Genomic DNA, 12,915 nt, shown 5'->3' with positions numbered 1-12,915 from the left:
GACGCACTGTTTCCTGTTTGCTTGTCTTTGAACATGATTTCTATGAAATCTAACATGGTAGCCACTTCCTAAGTAAACAGTATATATTTATATATATTCAGTATACATATATATGGTGTTGAGATGTCCTTTTTTGGTTTTGTGAAATTATTTGTTTGGCATTTTGGAGATAAGCACAAAAGCAAAAACGGAAGAAAGAAGACATTTTTTTTGCAGTTTTTCTCTTGCAGCAGGTGGGCTTCTTTAAACCTGTAAGTTATGGTTAACCTTGCATGCCCTATTTGAAATGGTTTCTCTAAACCTGACCTATATCACCCCCACCGTTTCTAATGCTTCTTGCTGCATGCAAATGCAGCACTTGATTCAAATCTGTTTTTTTTTGCATCCTTGTCACATTTTACATCTCCATGCAGTGTAATTCAGAGGATAATGTCAGGATATGTGCTTTAAGATCATGTCACGTGAGCACGGCACTAAAGTTATGTGAAAGAGTTTGTTTCCATGGCTTAATTACCATCTGCTGGATTTCCATATAATGAGGGAGTTTTCTGTGCCTCCGGTGCTGATGTGCCGTTGCGTCTCCTAAAATCAATGAATGCTTTTCCACTGCAAATTAGAAAAGCCTTTTTGCTTACTCTTTTAAATCTGATTTTAAGACCCACCTCTTCTTCTTAGCTTTCAATCCGATGTAAGTGGTTCATTTTATTTTTGTTTTCTTTACATGTATTCTGTTTTGTATTTCATGTTGTATTTTCCTGTTCCAACATTTTTCTTGAATCTTATTTCCGCTTCTTTTTGTTCAGCACTTTGGTCAGTGCCTGTTGTATTCAAAGTTCTTTACAAATAATGTTTACTTGGCTAAAAAACAGAAATAGGAATCGATTTAGGGAAGAAAATTTCATATGCAATAAATTAAAAAATAAATAATCAACATGACTAAAATTCAAGAAGAATTACAAATAAGATCATTTTTAATCAGAATACTTTTTCTACATTAACTTTGTATAAACTTGTGGTCTAATTTCATAGTTTTAAAATAGAGCAAGATTTTTTTTTTCTTTTATACATTTGAGAATGTATATGTAAATTAATTAGTGTTCTGAAACTGTATCTAACATCGCTGCCTAAATACCTTTGTGACATGTTTGGCCTGTGATTGTAAAGTCTAAAATCTGCCTCATGTCTAACACCAATTTTCAGAAGAAGGTAATTTATTTTATGCTAACTGTGAGTCACAAACAGCACTAGTCTCTGAGATTTGGATGATTCTTGTACGGGGACTAATTTAGTTTCACGTGTGCATTTTTGTGCAGAAACTTTAAACTCAGTGGCGTTGACTTGTACTATGTTCATAAAGTATTGGCGCAGAAATGGAAATGCACAACAGATTGATAAGATCTGTTCTGTTACCCTGACGAGCAGCATTGTCTGAGCAAACGAGGCAAGATTATTCTGAAGAAGTAGTTCACCACATCCAGTATCATGTTCTAACCTTCAGGGTCTCATGGAGTCGTTGCACGGCTGTGCAAAAGTTTCAAATCACCCATCATTCGTTTACGCTTTGTGTAAATAAATCCAGCCTTTGCTTTTGACTTTGCAATATTTAGAAGAGTTGAAGAAAATAAATTTTCTTCTTTAAATTTTAGCATGTTGTTTTAAACACCCAAAATATACATTTATTTTATGCAACGCTAATATTTTCTGTCTTTTGAATGTTTTCATATTGCTCTGTAACATAAACTGGTTTTATTATGATACATCATTAGACTCTTGGTTCATTAAAAGTGTAAAACTAAATGGGGCAAATATCAAGACCTGAATGCCTCAGTGGTCTTTTGGTTGGCTACATTTCTGATGAATTGTTGTTTAACAGGAGTGCAGGAGGGGAAGTACCGGGAGATAACTGTGGAAATAACTTAAACAAAACTGAAGATGAGCAAGAAGGTGATTGATGTCAGGAGGAAGAAGATGACAACTAGGGAGAGGGTGTAAGGTTTGTGAAGGGCATCACTCGCCAAGGTGCTACTACCAACATTCAACAACTATTGACTTAAATGGAAACCTCCCCCTCCTGCTCCCACCCGCACACCCACACACACACCCACACACACACACACACACACACGCACGCACGCACGCACGCACGCACGCACGCACGCACGCACGCACGCACGCACACACACACGCATGAAAGAACCCTCTAATGTCTCATAGTTATGGGACAGTTTTACCAAGTTACAAGAAGGTGATGAGTAAAATCTATTTCCTGGGGAAGCTTAGATCTTTTTTTTTAAGATCTTAAAATGTGTTTTTTGCTTTAATGGTGTGTTGTGGCCATTGCGACATTCTTTGTTGTGGTTTGCTCAGAGGGCAGGCAAAGAGCCAGCAGCAGTAAACAATGTTGTGCCGCACACTGAACTGGATTGGACCTGAGGTACAATATTCGCCTCGCTTTCATAGCAACTGGAATAAATACCAGCATATGAAAAGATTTTGGTTCAGATTGGTATGAACAGTAGAAAGTAAGAAACTTATCATAGTAAATGGTGAAAACAAATTGCATGTACTTTATTCCAGGAAGTGTTTACTAATCAATAATCAACATTCAAAATTATTAGTAATTGTAAATTAACATGATATATAAAAAGAACACCATTAGATTATGTCTATATTCTTTCAAAAAACTTTCATTTGTCTCAGACTTTTCATGTCTGTTGCAGCTTTTGTATAAACAGAGGTTACAATGAGCAAAGTCACACATTCTTCATATTTTACAATTCTGGGACTTCATTTGTGGAAATAAAGTTATCTTGACTAGATATTTATGATCCAGTGAGAACATATAGAAGAAATCTTAGCAAAAGAATTTAAAATAGACGGAAAGCAAAAGCTGAGGTGTTAATGTACGCAGCAACAACAAAACACATGACAGATAAATTCACAAGTACTCAGTAGTATTGTAATGAAATCCCATTACTTGGATGACTCAAAGTGATACATTGATTCCTGCTGCTTTTCTGTTCTGAGGTTTTAAACAAAAAAACCTCTCTAATGTCTCTTAGTTGTAGGGCAGTTTCATTTAAACAAAAGGAAACAGAGCACTACTAATTAAATCAGAGAAAATATGAATTACATAAACAATAAGAAATGTTTGACTATTGAATAGCATACAGTTTTTATCCGTTAGCAAAAACATAATTTGCAGATTTTCTGTAGGATTAAACATCTTGAGACATAAGTATAATGGCCACTTCATGTTTGTGTTAGTATTATATCTACATTTAGACTCATCTAGGACTCATAGATTTTTAATTTAGTTTTAGTCTTAAGTCAAGACCATAAATGGAGCTCCAAACAGAGTCTTTTTCAGATTGTCTGTTCTGCCCCTTTGCTCTGCTAAAGGTGGTATCAGGTATCATCCTAGCGTTCTTTTTAAAGGTCTTGTTGGCTGTAAAAGTGGCATTTATTTAGCAGTTATCAGACAGGAAAGTGGCTTATGAAAAAGATGTAAACTATGCAGCACAGGTCACCGGGCAGGGACTCTAACCCGCAATGGCCGAGTCGAGGAATAAGGCCTCCGTACATGGGTTGCACTTTACCCCTGCGCCACCACCACACCCGTCATCCTAGCATTCTTGTGATAAAAGTTGCATTTTTGGTGTTTGCTGTGGGGCCGGTAAGTGATAACGCAGCTGCTTCCAGAAGGAGGTGGAGGGCGGCCGTCCCTTCCAGGTGACGCTATTCCCGGCTTTACTCAGAAGCTGCAAAGCCTCTGGAAACGAGCCTGATCTCGACGCCGCCGTCTGCTCTGTGTTTATGAAAATCAAGCGAGTCTTCCGCTCCACTAGAGAAGTGTGGATGGCGCTTAGCACTGCACTTCCTGGTTCAGGATCTGGAAAGCTGGGAACCAGAACCACAGCCCGGCTCTGCTCTATGCAGTCCAACACGGCCTCAGCGATAGCTGCAAAAGGACGTGAGCACAGGGTAAATATTACAATTTTACTATACAACAGTCCGTGTTTCGTTTCAGCTCACCTTGACCAGGTGAAACATCTCGATCATACAGGCAGATGCTGTAACCAAACTCATCCTCCAAAGTAGTCGCCAGGCATTTTCTGTCTTCCTCACTTAGTCCTCCATCAGTGACGCTTTTGTAGCACATCAGAAACGCATCGTAGCTTCTTTCATCTGAACACAAAGAAAAAGCCGCTGCTGTAAGGGAAGCTGGAGCCCATCAATGCCTAACTTAGAGATCAATTTCATGTTAAATGAACTGAAACAGGAACAGTTTACAGATAATTATTTCTTCAGTACTCTTATCTTTGTAACTTTAAGAAGGGTTTTATCTTCATTTTCAGATTTTAAACCAAATTTTCCAATGCAATAATAGGAATTTGTGCTGCTGATATTAGCCAACTTACACAACTAAAATCTATACATTCCAAGTTTCTTTGTCTGATTTTGACACTAAGGGCATCTCTTTTATTTTCATGAAGCTTTTGTCGACTTGATTTAGCTGCATTTTGTTACAAGGTTTGCTTTTCTAGTAAAAACACAAAAACAAAACAAAACAAAAAAAAAAACCTCACCTGACGTGTTGCTCTGGTAACCACTAGAGCCAAGTTTGCCTCTTAGGAAGAGGGTGACGTCAATTTTAAACTTCACATATGTAGCAACAATCACAGCCATCACCACCACAATGCAGGCGACGCATGCAGTTAGAATGACAAATGAAGAGCCAGCTGCAGTTAACAGCAGGGAATTAGAACAGCAACTTCAAAACTAATTTTCCACATCAAAATAAATGTTCTGTGATGCACATTTGTAAAAAAAAAAAACAAAGAAAAAAAGATACGTTTACAAACTCACACACCTGTTTTATCCAACGTGACTGAGATGAAATGTGTGAGTTCAGCACTTTCAAGTTTACATCTGAATTCTGCAGAGAGATCCTCTTCCAACACTTCTCTGAAGACTAAAGTTGCGCTCATCCAAATGACGTCATCCAATGACGCGTTCCTGGAAAGCACAGGAAATGGTGAACGTCATCAAGATATTAATGCGTTTGTCATATCAGTTTGTAATATCAACTCGATTTCACACAGAAACGTGAGTTCAGCTCTTACTTTGAGATCGTGTCGTTGTAGAAATAGCGAAGGGTGTCGTTTTTCTCCACGAATTCATCATTTCTCAACCAGAAGAGTGAACCGTCGCTAGAATCGATGAGTGCCGTACAAGTAATCTCCGCTGTTTTGCCTTGGGGAAAAAAAAAAAAAAAAAAAAAAGATAGAATTGAATATAGCATAATGCAAAAAAACTCCCAAAACTGTCTATTTGTATCTCAATGCTGCAAATAATATAAACTCACCAAGCTCTACTTCAAAAACTTTCCCATTCTTTGGTGAATAGATTCCTAAGTTTGTCAGAGGCTTTCCTGCACATAAAAAACACTCATTTATTACTCAACCTTTAACTAATTAACACTTAAACAGGTAAATATAGGGCCTTTAATACCTGTCTGGACATCAAGTACCACTGTGAAGGAGGCATTATATGTCTGACCAGAATACAAGAAAGACCTGGTGCAGATGTAGACTCCACTTTTTTCTACATCAACATTTGGGAAGAAATCATCTGAGACTGCACCATTCTCCTGGGAAAGCAGGAACAATAAAAAAAAATACATACAATACTGAAATGTAAGAAAAGCACCATTAAATATTCATGGTTATTGCTGTTATGTAATCGAATCCCATCCGCAGTAATTGTATGATTATTGTACCTTGTGCCATGTGATTCCCAGCAGCTCCCAAGCAGTGCTGCAGGGGAGGTTTTCTTCAGGGCAGTTCAGTTCGCAGGTTTGGTTTTTGTAACATGTTTGATTGTACCTGTTTCCAAACTCAACCTCTCTGGACGACTCTGAGTATACTGTAATCCTGAACGCCATCTGGCACCTGCTGTTCCTGTAAATCATCAAAGTCAGGATGAAAATTATTTTCCAGCTGTTTCAGAGTATTAAACAAGTCTGAATCAGATAAAAAGACAATTTCTCAGTTTTTATTTAACTAAGGATTTTGAATAGATCACTTTAAAGAAATCTTTTTCCTCAGTCATTTGGTACTAAACTTGTAGGTGTGCTTTGGATCCTTGTCCTGCTATGTAACTAAGATGGATATTAGCTTAAGGTCACAATCATTGGTACACCAATGTCTCATCCAAATTCTCCTCATTTGTGGAGAATGGCTCTGGAGGTTGTTCACATGAGTCCCCAAGTCTCAGAAATTGATGTGTAACCATTTCCTATCTGAGATGTCAGTGACGTTGTTTCTCATCCGACGGAAGCATGATGTGTTGGTTTATGTTCAACCCTGACAGTAGCAGGGTTAGTAGACAGGCTAGTGAAACTGACCTTTACATTTTTCAAAATGTTATGAATAACTTTTTCACATGAGTCCAGGCTTCCATCGCTTTTCCCATTATAACAAAGTCATAATTTGAAAAACAAGAGCTTTTTTTTCCCCAAGTTATTTTTATTTTATCTGATATATTTTTGATATAATCATGACAGATTTAAATATGATATGGACAGAATGAATCAGTTAAAATAAATATGCGGCGTGATTGTGTTGAACAGGAATCAGTTTATGTGTCGTACCTGAGAGGAACACATGTGTAATTCCCCTGATGGTTTAAAGATGCACTGAGAATCACCAGGTCGTCCTGATACAGAACCAAACCAAGCCGCTGCTGCTCAGATGCTGACATGTTGCTGTAGAGTTGTGTTTTCTGGCCAGTCTCCAGTTTCCAAAGCACTACAGTACCATCATATGTACACTCTCCACATTGCAGCATCACCAGGTCACCGGCTCTGACATAGATCTCCTCGGTTGTCATGGAGCAAACGCCTAAAAAAACACACTCAAAAAAAACAGTGTGAGCAAATTTATTTCTGAAATAACTCAAGTTTACATCATTCCTGTTAACTTTGCAAAGCACTGTAGCTGTGCTTCCTGGCTTTAGTTTCCCCATAAAAAGCCATCTACTATTCTTCTAAGCTTCTTGTAAAATCTCATTAAACAAAACGCATGAAAAAACACGGGGACCCTTCCTGTTTCACTGCCAAATCATCACACAGTCTGGTTAACTATGATAACTATGCTCACATGTTGCTTCAACTCCATGTAGTTTTGTGACGTTAAAAATGAGAAGCTAATAAAAAAAAAAAAAACTTTTCTGAGAAAGGGTAAAATAATACTCTTCTACATTTGTTTCCATCTGAAATAACAAAAATTGTATATTTAATATGATGAGCTTCTGACTGTAAAGGTGAGATATATGCTACTGTTCGGTCAAATAAGCTGTTTGAGGCCCTCAGAAGAAAGATTGTATCAGCCTACCAGACAGGAAAGGGGGAAAAAAAGAGGTCTGACAAAAATTTTAAGTCAGTTGTAAGGGAAAAACTCTACAAGTGGAGGACATTCAAAACATGTACCAACATGTCCATGTCTGCCTTTCCAAACAAGTTCACCCTAAAAGCAATCTGCAAAATACCAAAATAAGTCTCCAAAAACAAATATAATTGTGTAAATTAAAGAACCCTCTGCTCATTTCTGTCAGATTATTCTGCTGAGTTTTGTAATATTTCCCACATTCACGTTCCCCTCTACCTTTACAACCTTTACGCTCTGACATCTTACTGCCACCACTGTGCTTCATGGCGTACATGGTATGTTTCTGATGACGTGCAATGTTTGATGTTACCCAAACATAACACTAATCAGCTTTTCTCTCAAAGACAAAATAACCTTCTTCTTGGAGTCTCTCTGCCATGTTTAGAAAAATTTCTGGAAATATCTCCATTAGATTTATTTTTTTTTTCCGTCTTTCCCACACAACTTTTGAGTATTGAACAACCTGGAATGGTTTTTCTATGTAAACTCTCCCCTCTCTCACCCACTTAAGTAAGGCTCAGAGCGGTTTTGAGTGTTTGGGTCGTTTCCTTAATAAGGTTTATTCTTGCTGAATTCATACAGCTACTTTCACAGGAGCGTTTTTATTCTGTATTACGAGTTAAAATTCTTAAGCTAAATTTTACTTCATAATTTAATTCATAACTTTAATACATTTCCACATGATCGTGGTGCAAAAAAAAAAAAAAAAGAACAGAAAACTTTGAATCGTGTGAATGTGGAAGTAGTGCTCGAGGAAAACACATCCAACATCTGGCTAGGAAAGAAGTACATTTTTATTTCTCCTTTGCAGACATTACCCGACTAACTCACCTGAGATAAATGCGAGGAATAAAAGTAGCAGGAACATCTTCAGTACTGCTGCGAGAGACTTCACTGTGAACAGCTTGCCTACATTCCTTCTCCTTCAGAGCAAATAGTGATTTCCTTAACCTGACTGCAGGTTGTGATGGGAGAGAAAATGAAACTGAAGGAAGAACATCACGCCGACTTTTATTCCTCTGAGTCACAAACCAAGACTTCCTCCTCTGTCCCCAACTTCTGCAATTTTTAGTAAAAACTTATGAACCTTCTTAAAAGCTGGTTTCCAGGAAAGGCTCACCATGAACGGAGGCTTGGCGTGTTGGAGATTAGAAAGGTGGCTAACTCTGAAATATACGAGTAAAAGAAATAACGCACGTAGGACTCAATTCCTCGCTGCTTAGGCCGAAGACAGGCAAAGATTTATTACCGGCAGTACATCTTCTCAATGTACGTCAATACAAAATTAAAAAATCTCCCCCTTCTATTCCTAACATCACAGTTTTTATAGAGTCTCATCTCTGCTGGTGTGAGTTGGAAAGAAGACCCTTGATTTACGTACGGCTTCTTGGCATCATTTATTGTGGGTGTGTATTGGGACTTCCTAGAAATTATTTGGGACCTCTTGACATCAACATCTGCTCCATTTTCATTTTGTTCTTATCTGTCCAAACAGCATTGTTTCCGAGTCATGGACAGTGTCCAGTTCTGACTTCACACACAGGGAAGAGAGGGGTACGGGTCACTTTGACCCAGAGTGATGCCAAGAATCCTTTCACAAAAACAACTCCATAAATACTATGTCCTCTCTAACAGGAGGTCTTGATGCAACCTTGTTAGTAGTTGGAGTCTTACTGACTGTGTTTGGTGGACAGGAGTCTATATGCAGCTGACGACCTCAAACAGGTGCTTCTAATTTAGGATAAGTGGAGTGGAGGTGGGCTCTTTAGAGATGGACTAACAGATGGCCAGAATATTTGCTGGTTGCAAGGTGCAGCAGTGACACACAAATAAATTATTTTTTTAAAAATCACACATTGTGATTTCTGGATTTTTTTATTATTTCTTTCTAGATTATGTCTCTCACAGTGGACATGCACCTAAAATTTTAATTTCAAACCCCTCCATGATTCCTATGTGGGACAACTTGCAAAGTCGCGGGGTGTTCAAATACTTATTTTCCTCATCGCAAGTTTGCTTTTCATATTTAATGGTGCAGCAGAGACAGTAACAGTTGACAATAAACACAGAAATTACATTTCTAAATGCAGAAACAAAAATGTAAAAATAAAATAATAAAACATCTGAGATTAATTCACATTCTGTTCACTTTTTCTGTGCTGTTAACATGTTACATAAAACAACTGCAAGTAGTCAACTTGTACTGAAGCAATAACAGAAAAAATAATTGTTGCATTCATATGTCTGGTTTTCTGAGTGTATTGCACGGAGGTACTCTGTAGTCTAAAGTCATAAATAAACAGGACATTTTAAATATAAACACATTCATTAAATTGATTTCTGCATTATATTGTTAATGTATAAACAAACTACTTGGCATTTCTTATCTCGCATGTCGTATGACCAGTATAAAATGGCTAGAGTTAGGTTTGGATATCATCCTAGCATTTTTGTGATAAAAGTTGCATTTTTGGTGTTTGCTGTGGGGCCGGTAAGTGATAACGCAGCTGCTTCCAGAAGGAGGTGGAGGGCGGCCGTCCCTTCCAGGTGACGCTATTCCCGGCTTTACTCAGAAGCTGCAAAGCCTCTGGAAACGAGCCTGATCTCGACGCCTCTGTCTGCTCTGTGTTTATGAAAATCAAGCGAGTCTTCCGCTCCACTAGAGAAGTGTGGATGGCGCTTAGCACTGCACTTCCTGGTTCAGGATCTGGAAAGCTGGGAACCAGAACCACAGCCCGGCTCTGCTCTATGCAGTCCAACACGGCCTCAGCGATAGCTGCAAAAGGACGTGAGCGCAGGGTAAATATCACATTATTATTTTGGACTACACCTGTTTTTTTTTCCCTTACCTTGACCAGGTAAGACATCTCGATCATAAAGGCAGATGCTGTAACCAAACTCGTCCTCCAAAGTACTCGCCAGGCATTTTCTGTCTTCTTCACTCAGTCCTCCATCGGTGACGCTTTTGTAACACATCAGAAACGCATCGTAGCTTCTTCCATCTGAACACAAAGAAAATACATCATTGACTTCTCCCACGCCCTCCTTCAAAAACCCATTCTGATGTGAAATAAACTTCGTAAAAACCTTTTTATTGCTCCTCAGAGCAGACCAACATTCCTTAAGTCTTTAAAGGTTTTGGAGACATTCTCCAAAACCATTGACATTCTGTAGTCAAGGTTTTAGCAATAATTTCTCAGGCATGTTGTTAACTATACTTTCTGATTTTAAAAAATCCAGAAAATGTTTTGGATCGCCAAATTATATGATGACTAGAAAGATCATTTACAGGGCAACGGACTGCAACCAAATAAAGTTAGATGGACGAACTGCATCACTGGTTTACTGTTAGTCTTCTTGCCCACTCAAAATGTGTAGTGAATTAATGCATTCCGGACCTATTTTCCTTTTCGAAACTTAAGATCACAATGAGATTTTTTTTCTGGTCAATACTCACCTGAAGTGCTGCTTTGGCAGACTTTAAATCCGACTTTGTCTCGTAGGAAAAGGGTGACGTCAATTTTGAACTTCACGTAAACAACAACGATCGCCGCCATCAATACCACAACGCAGACAGAGCATACAGCTAGCATCGCATGCAAAGGTTGAGCTGCAGGGAGACAATTGAGTTGATGAAATACTTAGAAAACACATTTTGCAATTGTTCTGCAATAAAAGATAATCTGTCACGAAATGAGCAATTGACGAGCACTGAACGTTTGAAAATTCCCACACCTGTTTTAACAAGGGTGATGTTGACGGTGAAGATGTGTTTGTCACTTAAAAATCCACATGTAAAAGTTTTTGACAGGTTTACAGGTGACACCTCTCTGAAAATTAAAGTTGTACTCATCCATTTCGGCATCTTTTCACTTCCATTGCTGGAAAGGACGGGACATAAGGGACGTCAATGAGCTATCACTGACTGCATTACATCTATGTGACATTTCTGTTTATCATCAGTTGCAGTATATATAAAATGTAAGTTCAGTTCTTGCCATGGATCTGTGTGAACGTCCAAGTCGTCCACAAATTCCCTCTCACTCGTCCAATACGGACTATTTTGGCAAGAATTTACGAGTGCTTTGCAAACAATCTCTTTTTTTGTGCCTGCAATAAAAAAAAAAGCAAACAGAACAATGAAAACATAATGATAACACAGAAAAACATAGAATGTATTTTGGTGTCTTAATGTTACAAATAAAATACCCACCGAGTTCTACTTCAAAAATCTGACCATTCTTGGGTAAATAAATTCCTAACTTTGCCGGAGGCTCAACTGCACACAAGAACGTATATTTTAGGTTTTGGCAAAAGTTTAATTAGATAAAAACATAAAGAAATAACAAGAGAGCATTTTTGTAACACCTGCTTGGACAACAAGTTTCACTGAAGAGGAAGTCTGATATATTTCACCAGAATACAAGAAAGACCTCTTGCAGATGTAGACACCGCTTTTCTCCAATCCAACGCTTGGGAAGTAATTATCCGAGGGCTCACCATTCTCCTGAGAAAGGAGCCACAGTTTAAACCACTTAAACTGTTGGATTTCAATATTAGCAAGAAAAATCTCATTTGAACTTGTCAAATTGATGTTATATAATCAGCTCACACCCACTGCTGACTTTAGTACCTTGTGCCACATGTGTTCCATGCTCTTCATCCTGGGGATTCCTACATTAGGGATGCTTCCTTCAGGACAATTCAGTTTGCAGGCTTGCTTTGCATGACATACCATAGAGTACGTGTTCCTGGTGGTACACTCTGTGGACTGCTTTGGGCATACTTTAAGTCTGAACCATATCTGGCTGCTGGTATTTCTGTAAATCATCAAAGAAAGATGGACAGAGCTTGAAAATCGTTATTCAGATGGCTTGGTCTATGTTTAAAAATGTACATCTAAAGTACAGTTTAGATTTCTTTTTAAATACATTTCTATAAAGAGACTCTTAGGTATGGAGTGTGAGCACCAGCTTACGGGTCGTACCCGGGAGGGCCACATGAGTAATTCCCCTGATGGTTTGCAGATGCTCTGAGAATCACAAGGCTGTGCTGATAAAAAACCAAACCGAGCTGCTGCTGCTCAGACGCTGACATGTTGCTGTAGAGTTGCATCTTCTGGTCTGTCTCCATTTTCCAAGGCATTACGGTGCCGTTATGTTTAGACTCTCTGCAGTTTAGCATCACCAGGTCACCAGCGTTAGCATAGATCTCATTGGCCGTCGCGGGACAAATGCCTGCAAAAACAAAACAGCAAATTTTATTTGCTATGGTAGTTTTTTTTCTTTTTTTATATAAATAGTTCACATTTTCCCTCTTTCTCATTGCAATTCCTGCTGTTAATTTTACAAGAGTAAATCAGTTGATTTCTTTGTAAAAAAAACCATATGGTGCTACACAAACATTAAATTGGATTTTATCGTAAACCTTTGATGAGAAAAGACGGCGGCGATGGACAGCAGCC

General features: G+C 38.4%; 2 protein-coding genes across 2 annotated transcripts in view; both read right to left on the bottom strand.

Moving 5' to 3' along the window:
• Positions 1-3,072: 3,072 nt before the first annotated feature.
• LOC103462015 (interleukin-18 receptor 1-like) lies at positions 3,073-8,412 on the bottom strand. Its single transcript, XM_008404472.1, has 10 exons — positions 8,283-8,412; positions 6,656-6,905; positions 5,783-5,963; positions 5,515-5,653; positions 5,369-5,434; positions 5,127-5,256; positions 4,874-5,019; positions 4,590-4,742; positions 4,036-4,188; positions 3,073-3,961 (listed from the first exon to the last, which is right to left on the bottom strand). The coding sequence occupies exons 1-10, from the start codon at positions 8,317-8,319 to the stop codon at positions 3,627-3,629; spliced, it is 1,590 nt and encodes a 529-aa protein (XP_008402694.1). The 5' UTR covers positions 8,320-8,412; the 3' UTR covers positions 3,073-3,626.
• Positions 8,413-9,459: 1,047 nt separating this feature from the next.
• Positions 9,460-12,915, bottom strand: part of LOC103462299 (interleukin-1 receptor accessory protein-like) — a 12,459-nt gene continuing 9,003 nt past the window's right edge. The window contains exons 9-17 of the mRNA XM_017303864.1: positions 12,439-12,688; positions 12,085-12,271; positions 11,820-11,958; positions 11,665-11,730; positions 11,450-11,561; positions 11,187-11,332; positions 10,909-11,061; positions 10,301-10,453; positions 9,460-10,227 (exon numbers count right to left, since the gene is read on the bottom strand). Coding sequence (XP_017159353.1) covers positions 9,893-10,227; positions 10,301-10,453; positions 10,909-11,061; positions 11,187-11,332; positions 11,450-11,561; positions 11,665-11,730; positions 11,820-11,958; positions 12,085-12,271; positions 12,439-12,688 — 1,541 coding nt within the window. The 3' untranslated portion in view covers positions 9,460-9,892. The remainder of the gene's footprint in view (positions 10,228-10,300; positions 10,454-10,908; positions 11,062-11,186; positions 11,333-11,449; positions 11,562-11,664; positions 11,731-11,819; positions 11,959-12,084; positions 12,272-12,438; positions 12,689-12,915) is intronic.

Source organism: Poecilia reticulata, linkage group LG3 (assembly GCF_000633615.1).
Source record: "Poecilia reticulata strain Guanapo linkage group LG3, Guppy_female_1.0+MT, whole genome shotgun sequence".
Taxonomy (NCBI): Eukaryota; Metazoa; Chordata; class Actinopteri; order Cyprinodontiformes; family Poeciliidae; genus Poecilia; species Poecilia reticulata.
The sequence above is the reverse complement of the archived record's forward strand: the minus strand, read 5'-3'. Positions and strand labels throughout refer to the sequence as shown.

What these genes read in the sequence shown, in the direction of transcription:
- LOC103462015 (XM_008404472.1), bottom strand. Translation starts at nt 8,319, where the DNA reads ATGTTCCTGCTACTTTTATTCCTCGCATTTATCTCAG. An exon ending in ATTCCTCGCATTTATCTCAG is followed by an intron (nt 6,906 to 8,282) that starts GTGAGTTAGTCG and finishes GTGTTTTTTTAG; the next exon opens with GCGTTTGCTCCATGACAACC. An exon ending in GGTACTTGATGTCCAGACAG is followed by an intron (nt 5,435 to 5,514) that starts GTATTAAAGGCC and finishes TTTTATGTGCAG; the next exon opens with GAAAGCCTCTGACAAACTTA.